Source organism: Salmo salar, chromosome ssa15, assembly GCF_905237065.1.
Source record: "Salmo salar chromosome ssa15, Ssal_v3.1, whole genome shotgun sequence".
NCBI classification, from domain to species: domain Eukaryota; kingdom Metazoa; phylum Chordata; class Actinopteri; order Salmoniformes; family Salmonidae; genus Salmo; species Salmo salar.
Genome location: NC_059456.1, coordinates 90,086,744 through 90,107,194, shown reverse-complemented (window position 1 = coordinate 90,107,194; position 20,451 = coordinate 90,086,744). Strand labels below are relative to the sequence as shown.

Sequence of the window (20,451 nt, the reverse complement as noted above, 5' to 3'; positions counted from 1 at the left end):
CTAAGTAAATGGACTGTCCTGGGACATGTACATGTAGGTAGAGTTATTAAAGTGACTATGCAGAGATGACAACAGAGAGTAGCAGTGGTGTAAAGAGGGGGGGGGCAATGCAAATAGTCTGGGTAGTCATTTGACTATTTACATCCAACAAAAGTCAAAGGACAGAGGGATACACAAGCTAGAACCTTTGGAAGGACAAAAAAGCATGACTGTGACTTGCCAATTTGATCGTTTCCACCCACGGTGTTCATCAGGTTCTACTGTAGGTGACAGAGCAACATGTTATGTGACTAAAACAGAATGAAACCTGTTGTATCACAAAGCATGATCAAATAATTAGCTAGTTACATTCATTTTGAGAAACATTGAGAAATCTATTTTGTTTGTTGTCAAATTAACCAGTTATCTGCTTTTGATAAGCAACTAGCTCCCTATAGCTAGCTGGTGGCTTGCTAGCTAATTGCTAGCTCCCACGCCAATTTCAAGTCTTTCTAAACTATTGTCTGACTAACTCGGAAATACGAGGTTATTTCAGAATGAAAGTTAACCGGCTAGCGCATCATGCTTTGTGACATTATTTTAGCTGGATATCCCCAGTTAGATGATGTGTTTTCACTTATTGTATCTGCATGCTTGTTGTATTCTCCCTGGTCCGTTCGTGAGCTGGCTGCTCGTTTTAAAAAGGACCATCTAATCTGTTCAAAACAGTGGCAGCATGTGCAGCTGTGGTCATTCGGTTTTTTAAAAGCAAAAGTGTATTTACGCTGTTGTTCAAATGCACAGATTGCTTTATATAACTTTATATAACTCTGGTAGTTCAGCCAATCAGCAGCCGATGGTTTCAACATTTGACACATGTTGAGAGTTGTAGCATTGGCTGTGTCTATCGCCAACATTGGCAATACATATCTTTTATCCTCTTTTTGCATCTGGGAAGTGGTGGAACAAAGCTGTATTTAAGCATGTCTTATTCTGTGAGTCTGAATCTGTTTGATAAAACAATGCAGATTATTTACATGCAGAGGACTTGGGAAATTAATAGTTTCTCCAACGGACATCCACAATGAATAAATTCTGGATGTTGGCTAATAATGTGACAACTCTATTGTATAGCTTGTATCCATAGTCTTTTCACAGAAATGTGTCTACTCTGGGCCAAGAGTGTGCTGTGAGGACAAGTCTCATCACGTATCTATCTCCTCACACAGCTCGCACAGTTTCCTGCCCCCATTGTTCCTTCCTTTGGTTTAAAAAAATGTATCCTCTTTGACTGGAAATGTTTGTTTTAAAGTATAAGTGTTCGCCGTTCTCCGTTTCAGATGTGCTTCTGGGTACACAGGCAACCCTCAGCTCGGCCAGAGGTGTAGTGTTGGCAACAATGACCTGAATGGTATGTGTATGGATTATTCAATTCAATATAGCTTTATTTATCCCCTCAGGGGCAGTTAAGATTGTTATTACACAGTGCTAACAGGCTGCAGCTGCAGACATGTATACACAATTAAAATTATTGTATTTGATAGAATGAAGGCACACAGAGTGAAAACCTCTCTGTGTCATGTTTACAGGTAACTGCTATAACTGTGACCAGAGAGGAAGTGAAGGATGCAATGGAAATGGTGTGTGTCGCTGCAAGGTAAGCAAACCAAGGCTTCTGTAAGTACTTCATAATAATTACCATCCTCATTGACATCCCCAAGCCCATCACTCAGACGCGGGCAGTATAGGAGCATCATGGCAAAACCTGTAAGTCTGGCCAATAGCTTCTACCCCCAGACTCAGGCTGCTGAATAGCCACCACATCGCTACCTGCTCTGCTGTCCCCCCCTCTCCCCACCCTCTACGGACATTTACCCTGCCCCCACCCCAATGGATATTTATCATTGCCACGGTTTTTAATGTGTATATATTATTATTTCTGTTTTATTATTATCTATTTGTATTATATTTGTATTGTTTTTTTTTCACTTTGTCCTGCGTTGTTGGAACTCGGAGCGCAAGAATTTCCCTGTACCCTGTAATTACATCTGCATCCCTGTACATGGGATTATTAAACTCTTTAAATCTAAATCTAAATATCCTTATCCACTTCTGAGGGTTACCTCCATGAGATAGTTTGTCCCATAGAAATAGAATAACTAGAATGGCATTCCCATTCAGGTCAATGCTCTATTTCTATGGTTAGTTCCCCTCTCACACTATATATCATTGTGTTCCAGATGAACGTTGAGGGCCCTGCCTGCTCCAACTGTAAGCAGGGAACCTTTCACATCAGCACAGACAACAAAGATGGCTGCCTGTCCTGCTTCTGCATGGGCGTCACACAGCAGTGCTCCAGCTCCTCCCACTACAGAGACCAGGTACCCAGGCAACAAGAACTAGGAAACTACTTCCTTAATAAAATATATGAGTAAAGTATTTTTTTGTGTAATTTATTTGTATGTACACTCAACAAAAATATAAACGCAACATGTAAAGTGTTGGTCCCATGTTTCATGAGCTGAAATTATCCATTCGCACAAAAAGCTTATTTCTCTCAAATGTTGTGATAACATTTGTTTACATCCCTGTTAGTGAGCCTTTCTCCTTTGCCAAGATAATCCATCCACATGACAGGTGTGGCATATCAAGAAGCTGCTTAAACAGCATGATCATTACACAGGTGACCCTTGTGCTGGAGACAATAAAAGGCCACTCTAAAATGTGCAGTTTTGTCACACAACACAATTCCACAGATGTCTCAAGTTTTGAGGGAGCGTGCAATCGGCATGCTGACTGGAGGAATGTCCACCAGAGCTGTTGCCAGAGAATTGAATGTTAATTTATGTACCATAAGCGGCCTCCAACATCATTTTAGAGAATTTGGCATTATGTCCAACCGTCCTCACAACCGCAGACCACGTGTATGGCATCGCATGGGGGCAAGCGGTTTGCTGATGTCAACGTTGTGAACAGAGTGCCCCATGGTGGTGGTGGGGGGGTTATGGTATGGACAGGCATAAGCTATGGACAACAAACACAATTACATTTTATCTATGGCAATTTGAATGCACAGAAATCCTGTGACAAGATCCTGAGGCCCATTGCGAGGCCCATATTTTTTAGGTATCTGTGACCAACAGATCTATATCTTTATTCCCAGTCATGTAAAACCCATAGATTAGGGCCTAATTTATTTATTTTAAATAACTGATTTCCTCATATGAACTGTAACTCAGTAAAATCTTTTACATTGTTCCATGTTGCGTTTATATTTTTGTTTAGTATAGATATGTATAGTGTAATGTTGTTTATATATGTGTTCATGCAGGGCTCATCTGCGAAAGAGTCTGTGGTCTCAGCATGACTCCCGGCTTAAATAAAGGTTAAATTAAACAGAGCACTTAGAGTGTAGGCTGTCCCTGGTCACAGATTTGTTTGACTTTGATGTGACAATGACCAATTCAAGAATGGGCAATTCAACACACAAACAGATAATTACAGCTACTTTGAGAGCACTCCAATTGCCAATAACGCTCTACTGAACTGAACTAAACTGATTCAATTTTCTGAAGCTTTTCCTGTCTCTCTGAGTGAGACTGGTTGATTATTCCTTCCTGTGTGTCCTGCAGGTGTCATCCGTCTTTGTCCCTGGCAACTTCCAGGGCTTTGCTTTGGTCAACCGGCAGCACACCAACCGTATCTCCACCGGCTTCACTGTGGAAGTGTCCACCGATGGCACACAGCTCTCTTATAGCAACTTTGACTACCTAGGCCAGGAGCCCCACTACTGGCAGCTGCCTGGGGTCTACCAGGGGGACAAGGTGAGTCACAGATAATGATCTGGCCAACTGGCCAGCAGAGACGTTCCATACTCCTGTAGACCTCAGCTCAATCCCAGCTTCCAGGTGCTCTCTATGATGGAAAGCGGCTTCTACTCGTGCAGAAAACTTCTACATTCCTGATCAATGTTCTCTTTCAATTTCTGCTTAATTAAGTAGCCTGACTTTCTGAGTCAGAGCTGATCTTCTCTTGCTGTGAAATGGGTTTGCTAAATGAGTTATAGCAGAGGACACTGAGAGTGAGGGCCAATGTCCTCATAGTGTGGAGACAGAGTTTGGTTGTATACTCCATGAATTCACCATTTATTACTAGAGTTAGAACCTCGTCAGAAGGTGTTAGCCTTAGCAGTCTCTGAGATAGTAGACAGTACTTTGCTTGTTGATGCATCTACTTTTAGAGACCATGACATGATTACATTTTCATTGGTATTGATGAAATTATGGTTCGTTAAGCAGCAACATTAATTGTTTCTTTATTTCTTGGTTTGCCTGCCCACTCTATAGAAGGAAGCTTTCTTTGCTCGTATGAGACGAGCACATCAGGTAAACCAGAGTGGTGCTTGTCGTGTGGTGATGATTGTGCAGTATCAGACTTATTGTGAACAATTGATGACAAAAATGTCAGTTTGTAATTCAAACAAAGGATTGGTGTGATTTGGCAATTGATCGTACTGATTGGTGTCCAGTATTTTGGTAAATGTTTCATACATAAACCATAACACAACTGTGTTTGAGATGCATGGATTGCCTGTATAGTGTTCCAATGACCTCCATTTTTTTCCTAGTTTTAGCACAGTTGTAGCAGCAATCAACATCCAGTACTTGCTCTATTTTCACACAATATTAGTAATATTTTAGCTTAAGATCAAATCACATTTTATTGGTTGCATACACATGTTTAGCAGATGTTATTGCAGGTGTAGCTAAATGCTTGTGTTCCTAGCTCCAACAGTGCAGTGATATCTAACAATACACATCAATACATACAAATATAAAAGTAAAAAAATGGAATAAACAAATATATATATCTATATATATATATATATACAGTGCCTTCGGAAAGTATTCAAACCACTTGACTTTTTCGAAATTATGTTAGGTTACGGCCTTTTTCTAAAATCTGACTCAATTTGGGGAGATTCTCCCATTCTTCTCTGCAGATCCTCTCAAGCTCTGTCAGGTTGGATGGGGAGCGTTGCTGCACAGCTATTTTCAGGTCTATCCAGAGATGTTCGATCGAGTTCAAGTCCGGGATCTGGCTGGGCCACTCAAGGACATTCAGAGTCTTGTCCCAAAGCCACTCCTGCATTATCTTGGTTTTATGCTTAGGGTCGTTGTCCTGTTGGAAGGTGAACCTTAGCCCCAGTCTGAGGTCCTGAGTGCTCTGGAGCAGGTTTTCATCAAGGATCTCTCTGTACTTTGCTCCGTTCAACTTTGCCTCGATCCTGACTAGTTTCCCAGTCCCTGAAAAACATCCCCACGTCGTGATGCTGCCACTACCATGCTTCACCGTAGGGATGGTGCCAGATTTCCTCCAGGCGTGAAGCTTGGCATTCAGGCCAAAGAGTTCAATCTTGGTTTTATTATACCAGAGAATCTTGTTTCTCATGGTCTGAGAGTCTTTAGGTGCCTTTTGCCAAACTCCAAGCGGGCTGTCATGTGCCTTTTACTGAGGAGTGGCTTCCATCTGGCCACTCTAACATAAAGGTCTGATTGGTGGGATGCTGCAGAGATAGTTGTCCTTCTGAAAAGTTCTCCCATCTCCACAGAGGAACTCTAGAGCTCTGTCAGTGTGACCATCGGGTTCTTCGTCACCTCCCTTACCAAGGCCCTTCTCCCCCGATTGCTCAGTTTGGCTGTGCGGCCAGCTCTAGGAAGAGTCCTGGTGGTTCCAAACTTCTTCCATTTAAGAATGATAGAGGCCACTGTGTTCTTGGGGACCTTCAATGCTGCAGAAATGTTTTGGTACCCTTCCCCAGATCTGTGCCTCGACACAACCTTGTCTCGGAGCTCTATGGACAATTCCTTCAACCTTATGGCTTGGTCTTTGCTCTGACATGCACTGTAAACTGTGGGACCTTATATAGACAGGTATGTGCCTTTCCAAATCATGTCCAATCAATTGAATTTACCACAGGTGGACTCCAATCAAGTTGTAGAAACATCTCAAGGATGATCAATGGAAGCAGAATGCACCTGAGCTCAATTTCAAATCTCATTGCAAAGGGTCTGAATACTTATGTTGATAATGTATTTTTGAACAAAATATATAAAGAAATTAGTAAAAATGTCTAAAAACCTGTTTTTGCTTTGTCATTATGGGGTATTGTGTATAGATTGATAAGGGGATTCTTTTTTAAATAATACGGCTGTGACCTAACAAAATGTGGAAAAAGTCAATGGGTCTGAATACTTTCCGAATGCACTGTATTTATGTATGTATGTATTTAAATATGTATATATATGTGCAGTTGAAGTCGGAAGTTTACATACACCTTAGCCAAATATATTTCAACTCAGTTTTTCACAGTTCCTGACATTTAATCCTAGTAAAAATTCTCTGTCTTAGGTCAGTTAGGATCACTACTTTATTTTAAGAATGTGAAATGTCAGAATAATAGTAGAGAATGATTTATTTCAGCTTTTATTTCTTTCATCACATTTCCAGTGGGTCAGAAGTTTACATACACTCAATTAGTATTTGGTAGCATTGCCTTTAAATTGTTTAATTTGGGTCAAATGTTTCGGGTAACCTTCCACAAGCTTTCCACAATAAGTTGGGTGAATTTTGGCCCATTCCTCCTCACAGAGCTGGTGTACCTGAGTCAAGATTGTAGGCCTCTTTGCTCGCACACGCTTTTCTAGTTCTGCCCACAAATGTTCTATAGGATTGAAGTCAGGGCTTTGTGATGGCCACGTCAATACCTTGACTTTGTTGTCCTTAAGCCAATTTGCCATACATTTGGAAGTATGCTTGGTGTCATTGTCCATTTGGAAGACCCATTTGCGACCAAGCTTTAACTTCCTGACTGATGTCTTGAGATGTTGCTTCAATATATCCACTTAATTTTCCTCCCTCATGATGCCACCTATTTTGTGAAGTGCACCAGTCCCTCCTGCAGCAAAGCACCCCCACAACATGATGCTGCCACCCCCGTGCTTCACAGTTGGGATGGTGTTCTTCAGCTTGCAAGCCTCCCCCTTTTCCTCCAAACATAACGATGGTCATTATGGCCAAACAGTTATATTTTTGTTTTATCAAACCAGAGGACATTTCTCCAAAAAGTACGATCTTTGTCCCCATGTGCAGTTGCAAACCGTAGTCTGGCTTTTTTATAGCGGTTTTGTAGCTGTGGCTTCTTCCTTGTCGATATAGGTGTCACGTCCTGACCAATATTTAGGTATTATTTCTATTATATTTGGTCAGGACGTGGCAGAGGTATATTTGTTTTTGTATTATGGGGTTTTGTGTGTGGTGTAGTGGGGTGTATTAGTTTGGTATAGGTTCTAGGTTTGTTTTTCTATGTGTAGTTTTGGGTGCTGGACTCTCAATTGGAGGCAGGTGTTTCTAGTTGCCTCTGATTGGGAGTCCCATAAGTAGGTGTGTGTTTGTTTGGTTTTGGTGGGTAGTTGTTTTTGCACTGCGTGTTGTGTGCCTGCAAAACTGTTCCTGTCGTATATATTGTTTGAATTGTTAAGTGGATGCTCTACTCCTTTATTTTAATTAAAGATGAGTATTCACATACCTGCTGCGCCTTGGCCCATTTCTACAGAAGACAGCCGTTACAGAACTACCCACCACCAAAGGACCAAGCAGCAGAAGAGGAGGAAGCCACAGGAGAAGAAAATGGAAGAATGGACCTGGCAGGACGAAAGAAAATTCTGGGCGGACAAGTTAAGGGAGCTAAGGGAACCCGAGAGACAGCCCCAAGATTTTTTGGGGGGGGGCACACGGGTAGTTTGGCCAGGCCATGGAAGAGCCGTAAGCCAGCTACCCGTGACTACAGGGAGGTGCGTACGAGGTGGAGGGCGTCATGTTACGCTGAGGTGCGCACCATCTCGCCTATACGGACGCACAGCCCACTTCGCCCAGTACCAGCGCCCCGCAGGTGCCAGGGCAAGGGGAGCATCGAGCCGGAAGGGGTGATGCCAACCCTGCACTCAAGACCGCCAGTGCGCCCTTTCGGTCCGGTGTTTCCCGCTAGACACACTAGCATGGAGGTGCGTGTCTCCAGGCTGGTACGTCCAATACCTGCCCCACGCATCAGGAGTCAACAGTCGTCATCAGAGCTGCCCGCCAGTCAACAGTCACCAGAGCTGCCCGCCAGTCAACAGTCACCAGAGTTGCCCGCCAGTCAACAGTCGTCGGAGCTGCCCGCCAGTCAACAGTCGTCGGAGCTGCCCGCCAGTCAACAGTCGTCGGAGCTGCCCGCCAGTCAACAGTCGCCGGAGTGGCCGGACTGCGCTGAACTGCCGGAGTGGCCGGACTGCGCTGAACTGCCGGAGTGGCCGGACTGCGCTGAACTGCCGGAGTGGCCGGACTGCGCTGAACTGCCGGAGTGGCCGGACTGCGCTGAACTGCCGGAGTGGCCGGACTGCCCTGAACTGCCGGAGTGGCCGGACTGCCCTGAACTGCCGGAGTGGCCGGACTGCCCTGAACTGCCGGAGTGGTCGGACTGCCCTGTTCTGCCGGAGTGGCCGGACTGCCCTGTTCTGCCAGAGTGGCCGGACTGCCCTGTTCTGCCAGAGTGGCCGGACTGCCCTGTTCTGCCAGAGTGGCCGGACTGCCCTGTTCTGCCAGAGTGGCCGGACTGCCCGGTTCTGCCAGAGGTGCCCGCCTGCCCTGATCTGCCAGGGTGCCCGGCCTGTCAGGATCAGCCCGAGTGGTCCTCCTGCCCTCCGGTCCAGCCCAAGTGGTCCTCCTGCCCTCCGGTCCAGCCCGAGTGGTCCTCCTGCCCTCCGGTCCAGCCCGAGTGGTCCTCCTGCCCTCCGGCCCAGCCCGAGTGGCCCGCATGCCTTCCGGCCCAGCCCGAGTGGCCCGCATGCTTTCCGGCCCAGCCGAGTGGCCCGCATGCCTTCCGGCCCAGCCCGAGTGGCCCGCATGCTTTCCGGCCCAGTCCGAGTGGCCCGCATGCCTTCCGGCCCAGCCCGAGTGGCCCGCATGCCTTCCGGCCCAGCCCGAGGGGCCCGCATGCTCTCCGGCCCAGCCCGAGGGGCCCTCCTGCTCTCCGGCCCAGCCCGAGGGGCCCTCCTGCTCTCCGGCCCAGCCCGAGGGGCCCTCCTGCTCCCCGGCCCAGCCCGAGGGGCCCTCCTGCTCCCCGGCCCAGCCCGAGGGGCCCTCCTGCTCCCCGGCCCAGCCCGAGGGGCCCTCCTGTTCCCCGGCCCAGCCCGAGGGGCCCTCCTGCCCCCGGCCCAGCCCGAGGGGCCCTCCTGTCCCCCGGCCCAGCCCGAGGGGCCCTCCTGTCCCCCGGCCCAGCCCGAGGGGCCCTCCTGTCCCCCGGCCCAGCCCGAGGGGCCCTCCTGTCCCCCGGCCCAGCCCGAGGGGCCCTCCTGTCCTCCGGCCCGGCTCGAGGGGTCCGTCTGCCTGGCGCAGCTATCGGCTCCACCGAAGTGGGCGACGCCGAGGGTGGAGCAGGGTCCACGTCCTGCACCGGAGCCACCTCCAGGATAGGTGGGTTGGGGAGGGAGGGTGTAGCACAGTGCCGTCGTTGACGGCAGCCACCCTCCCTTCCCTCCCTTATTGTTTAGGGGGTATTGCTTTTTGGTTTTGTTGGGGTAATGGGGATTTTTTGTGTTTTCTTTTAAGGTGCATTCCGGGGTCTGCACCTTTAGGGGGGGGTAATGTCACGTCCTGACCAATATTTAGGTATTATTTCTATTATATTTGGTCAGGACGTGGCAGAGGTATATTTGTTTTTGTATTATGGGGTTTTGTGTGTGGTGTAGTGGGGTGTATTAGTTTGGTATAGGTTCTAGGTTTGTTTTTCTATGTGTAGTTTTGGGTGCTGGACTCTCAATTGGAGGCAGGTGTTTCTAGTTGCCTCTGATTGGGAGTCCCATAAGTAGGTGTGTGTTTGTTTGGTTTTGGTGGGTAGTTGTTTTTGCACTGCGTGTTGTGTGCCTGCAAAACTGTTCCTGTCGTATATATTGTTTGAATTGTTAAGTGGATGCTCTACTCCTTTATTTTAATTAAAGATGAGTATTCACATACCTGCTGCACCTTGGTCCATTTCTACAGAAGACAGCCGTTACAATAGGACTCGTTTTAAGGTGGATATAGATACTTTTGTACCTGTTTCCTCCAGCATCTTCACAAGGTCCTTTGCTGTTGTTCTGGGATTGATTTGCACTTTTTGCACCAAAGTACGTTCATCTCTAGGAGACAGAACGCGTCTCCTTCCTGAGCTTTATGACTGCTGCGTGGTCCCATGGTGTTTATACTTGCGTACTATTGTTTGTACAGATGAACGTGGTACCTTCAGGCACTTGGAAATTGCTCCCAAGGATGAACCAGACTTTGAATGTAGGCCTTGAAATACGTCCACAGGTACACCTCCAATTGACTCAAATTATGTCAATTAGCCTATCAGAAGCTTCTAAAGCCATGAAAACATTTTCTGGAATTTTCCAAGCTGTTTAAAACCACAGTCAACTTAGTGTATGTAAACTTCTGACCCACTGGAATTGTGATACAGTAGATGTCCTAACTGACTTGCCAGAACTATAGTTTGTTAACAAGGAATTTGTGGATTGGTTGAAAAACGAGTTTTAATGATTCCAATCTAAGTGTATGTAAACTTCGGACTTCAACTGTATGTATAAACTCAGCAAAAAATAAACGTCCTCTCACTGTCAACTGCGTTTATTTTCAGAAACCTTAACATGTGTAAATAGTTGTATGAACATAACAAGATTCAACAACTGAGACATAAACTGAACAAGTTCCACAGACATGTGACTAACAGAAATTGAATAATCTGTCCCTGAACAAAGGGGGGGTCAAAATCAAAAGTAACAGTCAGTGTCTGGTGTGGCCACCAGCTGCATTAAGTACTGCAGTGCATCTCCTCCTCATGGACTGCACCAGATTTGCCAGTTCTTGCTGTGAGATGTTACCCCACTCTTCCACCAAGGTACCTGCAAATTCCCGACATTTATGGGGGGATCCGGGCTCTTCGCTGCCCATGGCAGAACACTGACATTCCTGTCTTGCAGGAAATCACGTACAGAACGAGCAGTATGGCTGGTGGCATTGTCATGCTGGAGGGTCATGTAAGGATGTGCCTGCAGGAAGGGTACCACATGAGGGAGGAGGATGTCTTCCCTGTAACGCACAGCATTGAGATTGCCTGCATTGATAACAAGCTCAGTCCGATGATGCTGCGACACACCGCCCCAGACCATGACGGACCCTCCACCTCCAAATCGATCCCGCTCCAGAGTACAGGCCTCAGTGTAATGCTCATTCCTTCGACGATAAATGCGAATCCGACCATCACCCCCGGTGAGACAAAACCGCGACTCGTCAGTGAAGAGCACTTTTTGCTAGTCCTGTCTGGTCCAGCGACGGTGGGTTTGTGCCCATAGGCGACGTTGTTGCCGGTGATGTCTGGTGAGGACCTGCCTTACAACAGGCCTACAAGCCCTCAGTCCAGCCTCTCTCAGCCTATTGCGGACAGTCTGAGCACTGATGGAGGGATTGTCCGTTCCTGCTGTAACTCGGGCAGTTGTTGTTGCCATCCTATACCTGTCCCACAGGTGTGATGTTCGGATGTACCGATCCTGTGCAGGTGTTGTTACAAGTGGCCTGCCATTGCGAGGACGATCAGCTGTCCATCCTGTTTCCCTGTAGCGCTGTCTTAGGCGTCTCACAGTACGGACATTGCAATTTATTGCCCTGGCCACATCTGCAGTCCTCATGCCTCATTGCAGCATGCCTAAGGCACGTTCACGCAGACGAGCAGGGACCCTGGGCATCTTTGTTTTGATGTTTTTCAGAGTCTGTAGAAAGGCCTCTTTAGTGTCCTAAGTTTTCAGAACTATAACCTTAATTGCCTACCGTCTGTAAGCTTTTAGTGTCTTAACGACCGTTCCACAGGTGTATGTTCATTAATTGTTTATGGTTCATTGAACAGGCATGGGAAACAGTGTTTAAACCCTTTACAGTGAAGATCTGTGAAGTTATTTGGCTTTTTGTGAATTATCTTTTAAAGATAGGGTTCTGAAAAAGGGATGTGTCTTTTTTTGCTGAGTTTATTTAAATATACATAGATATTTATATACAGTACCAGTCAAAAGTTTGGACACACCTACTCATTCAAGGGTTTTTACATTTTCTACATTGTAGAATAATAGTGAAGACATCAAAACTACGGTGGACCAGTACGGAGAAAAAACGTATGAAATGTATGCATTCACTACTGGGGCGGCTACTTTGAAGAATCTGATTTGTTTAACACTTTTTTTGGTTACTACATTATTCCATATGTGTTATTTCATTTGAGGTCTTCACTATTATTCTACAATGTAGAAAATAGTAAAAAATAAAGAAATACCCTTGAATGAGTAGGTGTGTCCAAACTTTTGACTGGTACTGTATATATATATACAGTGGGGAGAACTAATGAGTGGAGAACAGAAGGGCTTCTTAAAGAAAAACTAACAGGTCTGTGAGAGCCGGAATTCTTACTGGTTGGTAGGTGATCAAATACTTATGTCATGCAATAAAATGCAAATGAATTACTTAAAAATCATACAATGTGATTTTCTGGATTTTTGTTTTAGATTCCGTCTCTCACAGTTGAAGTGTCCCTATGATAAAAATTACAGACCTCTACATGCTTTGTAAGTAGGAAAACCTGCAAAATCGGCAGTGTATCAAATACTTGTTCTCCCCACTGTATATATACTACATGCCAAAGGTATGTGGACACCTGCTTGTCTAACATCTCATCCCAAAATCATTACTGAAATGCTTATAATATTTGCATATGGGCGACAACAATCGGTTTTCTGCACACTATGTAAGCTGATATGCGGTTAGTATAAACAGTTGTACTTACCTGGAATGACCTAAAGATGTTACTGAAATAGTTCAAATCATGGACACGTCTTGAATGGAACAAAATAATCGTATTAAATAACTCTCTCTTCTGTAATAGTTACTTCTTCATGTGTTCAAAGTGGCTGTTTAACGCATCCCAATAACGTTTCAATGGTTCACCTGTCAAAAGCATCTCAGTCTGCTTCTCAGTGCGCCTGCTTTTAAAGCCCACAGACAAATCCGCTAGAATATTCCACAGGATGTGACCCACCAAACGGTCCATTCTTGGTCTTGTCACTGTAATGAACAAACTTACAGTATGTGTGATGGGATGTATAGACATTATTGACAGTATGTGGATAGAATATGGTAGGTTACACGCTACACAAAATTGCTTACTTAAAAGGCACTCTGTTTAATAGACCATTCACATAGTGGATGACTCAGATGTACAGTACTTAACTGTACTGCAGTGAATGAGTCATAAGGAGCTTTGCAGACATCCATCTTTGATTCATTACTGTGACCATAAACAGTAGTTAAATTCTAAAAGCCTTCCATTAGTTCTAGTTCTAAAGTGTCCACTGGCTCCTCCATAGGAAAGTAGAAAGTGATCATAGGAGCCTTGCTTTTTTCACAAAACTAGAGAGACTCTCCCTGGACAGAGGAGCAGCTGAGGAAGGATACGTCCATTTGGGTCTTAGTGAAGTCTTTGAAGGGTAATGGCACCACCCAGGCCAAAAGAGCTAGCCAGGTATTCCTACTGTAGTCTAGCCACACACTGTTCCGTCCATACAGCACATCTACTAACATCTACTAACAATAATAGAAACCAACCACCAGTGGGACCTCCTTCCCCTATTATGGATTGTCTTTTGGGATTTTCCATGACATTACCAAAAGATAATCCCAACATCCTTAGATATGCGACTGAACATTTACAGTAGCATGGTAGATATAAGCATGAATGCAACTGCAGCACATTGACAGTAAATGTACCAGATGCATGTCGTAAAAAGGCATGTGTGTATTGCAAACAGACCTGAATGAGCATGTGAGACTATCTGGAATGTGAAGAGAAGAGAGCCATGTTGTGTCTAATGGCAGACGTGTGGATGATTTTGTATGTTTTAGGATTATAGAAACTAGGAAGTTGAATGGCCCCAGTGAGTGAAGTTGTGTACACACCACGGCGGTGTAGCCCTGGATAAGCGCAGGACAGAATGTCTCCTTACCTACACCCCAAGACAACCAGTGCTTGGTGTGAATCTTACCTACACCCCAAGATCCCAGTGCTTGGTGTGAATCTTGCCTACACCCCAAGATCCCAGTGCTTGGTGTGAATTTTACCTACACCCCATGATCCCAGTGCTTGGTGTGAATCTTACCTACACCCCAAGATCCCAGTGCTTGGTGTGAATCTTACCTACACCCCAAGATCCCAGTGCTTGGTGTGTCTCTTACCTTGCATGATGAGAGGTCTTGTTTTGGAACCCCCCTGAGCCCCCCCCCCATCCTCTCCCCCAGGAACAAGTGAAGAAGCTGGATGATGAGATCTGGGAAATTATCTCCAACTTTGGCGACAAAGGCTCTCCGGCAGTCTCTCCTCCCTTCCCTCCCTCCTCCTCCTCTTCCTCGTCTTCCTCTGAGAGGAAGATCCCCAGCCACTCCTATCATGCTGGGTCTCGTACCCCCATGAGGCCCTTCTCTCCCTCTTCCTCCCCCTCTGGTATTTCCTCCCTGGTACTGCCTACAAGGCCTCAGCCAGCCTCCCCCGGCCCCTCCCCTCGACTCCAGGTACATCTAAAATAACCCTCAAACATACTTATTTAGCTCATCCATATGTGTTATTGTGGTTGTTGCTGACTGATTTACTCTCTGTTTGGGCCTGGTCCTGTTGACAGACTAAACGGCGTGGGACGAAGAACATAGTGGGTCCTCCTAGTGCTCACAGTGGCCCCAGGCCTGCTGTGGTCTCCAGCCTGGTAGACATGACAGTGACAGCCTGACTGACTGACTGACTGACTGACTGACTGACTGACTGACTGACTGTCTTGCCGGTCGGCTAGCTGGCTGCCTGATGGACAGGCGAATGGCTGACTGACTGACTGTGTGATGATTGACTGACTAACTGACTAGCAGACTGACTGACTGATAGACTGACTGTCTGACTGACTGACTGAACGCATGTCCCTGCCCTTGGCACACACAGAGGAAACTGCCACCTTCCATGCGATAACATACTGTAGCCAGGAAGGTAAATCAACAACTGATCAAGTTATCGATTCATGAATCATAAGAATTCATATTTCACAGGGTTATCCTGTACAGTTCACCATAGTATTGGCAAAATGTTAGAGTCTATTTCGAAAGAACCAGAAAGGGAAGATTGGTCTGAAAAGAGCAGTGTGTGCATATATTCCATGGCTAACCAGGGTGGCATTTTCCTCTGGAAAGCACAGAGAACCCACTAATTGCTGTTAAAGTCATACTCCGTAATTGTGCACTTAAAGAGTAGTACTGGATCTGTAATTATAATTCTACTGTACAAGGGTCTAAACATATACACCCGTCACACAGTCACCTTAACAAGCTGTGATATTCCCATTACACACACAGGAATCTGTTGTTATAGTTGCTAGTCAATGCATGGTGTGAGTCTCACTTTGTTACCAAGTAGTAGTTAAGTAGTAGAGGACCAAAATGTAAACCCTTTCTCTAAAAGTTTGCTCTACTCTACTCTGTCATGCTTGCCTGCTTGCGATGCCTCTATCTCTCTCCTTGCTTATCTTTTGATCTCTGTCTCTGGCTTGCTCTCTCATGCCTCTCCTTCCTGCTCTGCCCCAGTACGCTTTGGTCTACAAACGTTTCAGCTTGCACCCGGATGACACCCTCTACTGGCAGCTTCCAGATCAGTTCAAATGGGATAAGGTAACAGTACGAGCCAGACCCAGCCCTCCTGCACCATGCCTGGGTTTTTGGGTTCCTGTTAACTCCAGGGCCACAGACAGAACCACCCCACCCCTCCACCTCAACTAACAGAGCAGGGGAAGGGAAGGGCGGCATTACCTGACAACCCTGTGGAGTTTGGAGCTCCTGTTTATTTAAGTGATCATGCCAAACAAGCCAGTGTTTGGAGGATGTAATGGCACGGGTGTTGTTAGGCCCGAGACGAAATCGAGGGACGACAAACCGTGCCAATATATCCTCCAAACACCGGATTACCAACATATTCAAATAATGATTGACATATTTTCATTCCGAACGTTATTTTGATGAATTTATTCATACAATTTCATCCTTCCACAAGATATAGTCCCGACAAAAATCTAGGGTTGCTACGCAAGCCGGCTGGTCATTCGTTCTATCGGTTTGGTTGCTAGAGACGAGACCGTTCAGTCTTTTTGTTCTGTATCTATGGATGCAACCCAGCCCTTCAGTCTAAATGTTCCATGCCATACTGGCTGGCAACTTTCTTATCCCTTGCTTGCTAGCTAGCTAGCCAACAACGGCTAACTTACAGTCACCTCAAAAAGTGCAGTCAGAATAACAGCAAAGTAGCCGCATTTGCATTTATTTAAGCTGTTTTCTAGTGACATTTATTTGGATACATCCATAACAATGAGCTAATGAGGTGCGATTTCGCCTGGCATAGATAATGTGCTCACTCGTCAGGACACTGTTGTTCAGAGGAGTTAGCCAACAACACAGCTAACACAATCACATCAAACTGAAGCTGGAAAGACTGCAAACTAGCTGCCCTTCATTTCGTTTTACCTGTTTTCTATTGACATTTCTTTGTATATATCCATAAAAATGATGCCAGCTGATTCATGATTTAGACTGACTGAGAAACGCTGCCTGCCGGTCTGTCTCGTCCCGACTCCCGACACGTTCATTACTATGGGACAGCTGGAGATCCAATGTGAAACAATGTTGCAAATGTCAGAGGGACAGACAGCAAGGTTTAAACAAATCTCCGATGTTGAAAACAAAATGTTAGTCTAAAAGAAATGTGAGATAATGTCTAGATGCTTTTTATAGTGGAGATCAAGTTTATAAATTGCCTGGCTGCGCTGATGAGACAGTGGATTGCGCAGTCAGATGGAACAGAGTAAATAGGCATTTTAATGTCATAGATTTAGCAGGTGGTAACTTGTGAAATAGACCCCGGCTGGAATGCAGTTTTAACCAATCAACATTCAGGATTAGACCCACCTGTTGTATAATGATTCATAATCACTTCTCTAAGGGGTGGGAGGTCAGGCACGACTCATTTTGTATTGTAAACGATTCATGCCTAAAAGAAATAGAAAGACTGATTAGGATATGAAATCTCTTTTGTAATAGACGTAATCATAGATTCACTCGTTTGTCTCTTCCTGAAACATTGTAATGTTAGAGGCCTATAGTCATGTTTGTTTGAATGTCTCAATATAACGCTCAAAGGCTCACCAACAAAGTTAGATTTAGTATGCAACCTAATTTCTTTACCTTTACCAATGTTATAGGTGAGCTCCTACGGCGGTAAGCTGAAGTACACCATCAACTACGTAGCAGGACAGAGAGGAACAGCCATCGAGGACCCTGACATTCAGATTATTGTAAGTAGCTTATGCAGCAAAGTTACCAACTTCATTCATTCACTTCCATGTTATATTGCTGCATCCATTGCACACTCCATCCCACAAGTTATCAACTGAAATCACTTCCATGTATTGTGGTTGCATCCATTCACCTGTCATTGATTGGTTCTCCTTTTCATTGTTGCCCACAGGGAAATGACATCACGCTGGTGGCTCGTCAGCCATGGCAGAGGGGACAGGGGACAAGAGAGTCCCGCCAGTTTGAGGTTGTCTTCAGAGAGGTCAGTGTTCTACAGTAGTACAGATTACCTACATTTTATCATTTCAATTCAATAGAACTTTGTTGTCCCCAAATGGCAATTTGATTGCAACCTTTACCATCCATTCCTCATTGACACAGGTCACCCTAGCATCCTAGTAATAGCATAGTATTAACCTAACTCTGCTCTCTCTCTCCTGTAGGAGAACTGGCGTCGTCCAGACGGCATGCCTGCCACTCGGGAGCACCTGATGATGGTGCTGGCTGATCTGGATGACATCCTGGTGCGGGCCTCCTACTACACAGAGATGAGGTCCTCCAGCATCTCCGAGGTCAGCATGGAGGTGGCCGTGCCCAACTACAGCGGCCTGGCTCAGGCTCTAGAGGTGGAGCAGTGCCGCTGCCCGTCCGCCTACCAGGGACTCTCCTGTCAGGTAAGAGGAGCTCTCTCTCTCTCTCTCTCTCTCTCTCTCTCTCTCTCTCTCTCTCTCGCTCTGGCAATATTGACAAATGAACCTCTTAAATCTTATGGTTATGTACATTTAAACACTGAACAGACTTATTTTTTACTCCCGGAGAGAGCATGTTTAAAGGAGGACCAGGCTCTGTGTCCGGAAACCCACCCTTAGCGTGTCAAGTCCATGTGATGTTGTGTGATGAAAGTTGTACCACCTCTCCCACAGGACTGTGCACCTGGCTACACCAGAACCGGAGGTGGCCTGTACCTGGGCCACTGTGAGCTGTGTGAGTGCAACGGGCACTCTGACTCCTGCCACCCAGAGACTGGCATCTGTACGGTATGCAGCCCGGAGGATCTCTTTAAGGCAGTTGTTTTCATAAATGTTTCACTTTTTTGATTTAACCTTAATTTATCTAGGTTAGTCTCGTTGAGACGTCTTTTTAGTGGCCTTGTAGAAGATAGCGGTTGTTTTGAAATCAGTACACTGAATAACATCTGAGTGTCTGCTCTCCCACACCCCCAGAGCTGCCTCCACAACACCCAGGGAGTGCTGTGTGAGCAGTGTGCCCCGGGCTTCTTTGGGGACCCCACCGCTGGAACCCCAGAGGACTGCCAGCCCTGTGCCTGCCCCCACACAGACCCTGACAACCAGTGAGTAGGCTTTGTACATTACAACAAAGGGCTGTTACACACATAGACGCGCGCATAAACGCACACACTAACACTCGAAACTGACTTTTATCTTGTGTTGCATTTTAAATGATCTCATTCATATCTCTTACCTCTCATATCTTTTAAATCAAATCAAATAAAATGTTATTGGTCACATACACATGGTTAGTAGATGTTAATGCGAGTGTAGCATAATGCTTGTGCTTCTAGTTCCAACAGTGCGGTAATATCTAACAAATAATCAAACAATTCCCCAACAACTACCTAATACACAAAATTTAAAGGGGTGAATGAGAATATGTACATATACATATATGGATGAGCGATGGCCGAGCGGCATAGGTGCAATAGATGGTATAAAATACAGTATATACATATGATGAGTAATGTAAGGTATGTAAACATTATTGAAGCGCTATTATTTAAAGTGGCATTGTTTAAAGTGACTAGTGATCCATTTATTAAAGTGGCCAATGATTTCAAGTCTGTATGTTGGCAGCAGCCTCTCTGTGTTAGTGATGGCTGTTGAACAGTCTGATGGCCTTGAGATAGAAGCTGTTTTTCAGTCTCTCGGTCCCAGCTTTGATGCACCTGTAGTGACCTCGCCTTCTGGATGATAGCGGTGTGAACAGGCAGTGGCTCGGGTGGTTGTTGTCCTTGATGATCTTTTTGACCTTCTTGTGACATCAGGTGCTGTAGGTGTCCTGGAGGGCAGGTAGTTTGCCCTCCACCGATACTTGGAACAGATCCAAGTTGATATTATAATTAAGCAATAAGGCCCGAGGGGGTGTGATATATGGCCAATATACCACGGCTAAGGGCTGTTCTTATGCACAATGCAATGCGCAGTGCCTGCATTCAGCCCTTAGTTGTGGTATATTGGCCATATACGACAAACCCTTGATGTGCCTTATTGCTATTATAAACTGTTTACCAACACAATTAGAAATAAATGTTTTGTCATACCAGTGGTATACGGTCTGATATACCACAGCTGTTAGCCAATCAGCATTCAGGGCTCGAACCACCCAGTTTCTAATGCTGAATTAAGTATTCTGTACTTCATCTTTCTTCTCTGTGTATTTTCCAGGTTCTCCCCTACCTGTGAAAGCCTGGGTAATGGTGGTTATCAGTGCACTGCCTGCCAGCCTGGATACACTGGCCAGTACTGTGAACGGTAAGCTGACACAACTCTACTTTACCTATCTATTCTAGCCTGGTCCCAGATCTGTTTGTGCTGTCCTGTTGACTCCTGTGGTCATTGTCATGCTAAGTGATCATAGGAGTTGGCCATACAGCAGAGACAGAGCTAGGACCAGGCTGCTCTATTCAGACTAACTTTTCAGTGTCCTCTCTGTGGCATTCCACCACTGTCTGTCATTCTGTCATCACATTGACTCGTTATAATTTTGGTTTTTCTCATCTCCACAGCTGTGCACCTGGATATGTTGGAAATCCACAGGACAGGATTAAGTGTCGTCCATTCAGCAGTAAGTGAATGCAGTCAGCAAAAGAGCTGCACCGAAATGTATTTTCCCCATACTTGGTCAGGTCTCCCTTGGGAAAGAGGTATTCTGGACCCAATGGGACTACCTGGTAAAATAATAAAT

At 45.6% G+C, this 20,451-nt stretch overlaps 1 protein-coding gene across 16 annotated transcripts in view; it reads left to right on the top strand.

Moving 5' to 3' along the window:
- Nucleotides 1-20,451, top strand: part of hspg2 (heparan sulfate proteoglycan 2) — a 199,816-nt gene that overhangs the window by 130,364 nt on the left and 49,001 nt on the right. For 13 of the 16 annotated variants that reach the window (XM_045696271.1, XM_045696262.1, XM_014146820.2 and 10 more), the window contains 15 exons: nt 1,320-1,390; nt 1,569-1,636; nt 2,220-2,360; nt 3,612-3,803; nt 4,326-4,364; nt 14,392-14,661; nt 14,769-14,849; nt 15,712-15,795; nt 17,376-17,468; nt 17,642-17,731; nt 17,913-18,143; nt 18,393-18,506; nt 18,693-18,820; nt 19,932-20,018; nt 20,273-20,331. In XM_045696271.1, coding sequence (XP_045552227.1) covers nt 1,320-1,390; nt 1,569-1,636; nt 2,220-2,360; nt 3,612-3,803; nt 4,326-4,364; nt 14,392-14,661; nt 14,769-14,849; nt 15,712-15,795; nt 17,376-17,468; nt 17,642-17,731; nt 17,913-18,143; nt 18,393-18,506; nt 18,693-18,820; nt 19,932-20,018; nt 20,273-20,331 — 1,748 coding nt within the window. The remainder of the gene's footprint in view (nt 1-1,319; nt 1,391-1,568; nt 1,637-2,219; nt 2,361-3,611; nt 3,804-4,325; nt 4,365-14,391; nt 14,662-14,768; nt 14,850-15,711; nt 15,796-17,375; nt 17,469-17,641; nt 17,732-17,912; nt 18,144-18,392; nt 18,507-18,692; nt 18,821-19,931; nt 20,019-20,272; nt 20,332-20,451) is intronic. The other 3 variants (XM_014146825.2, XM_014146824.2, XM_045696265.1) reach the window with 2 other exon arrangements.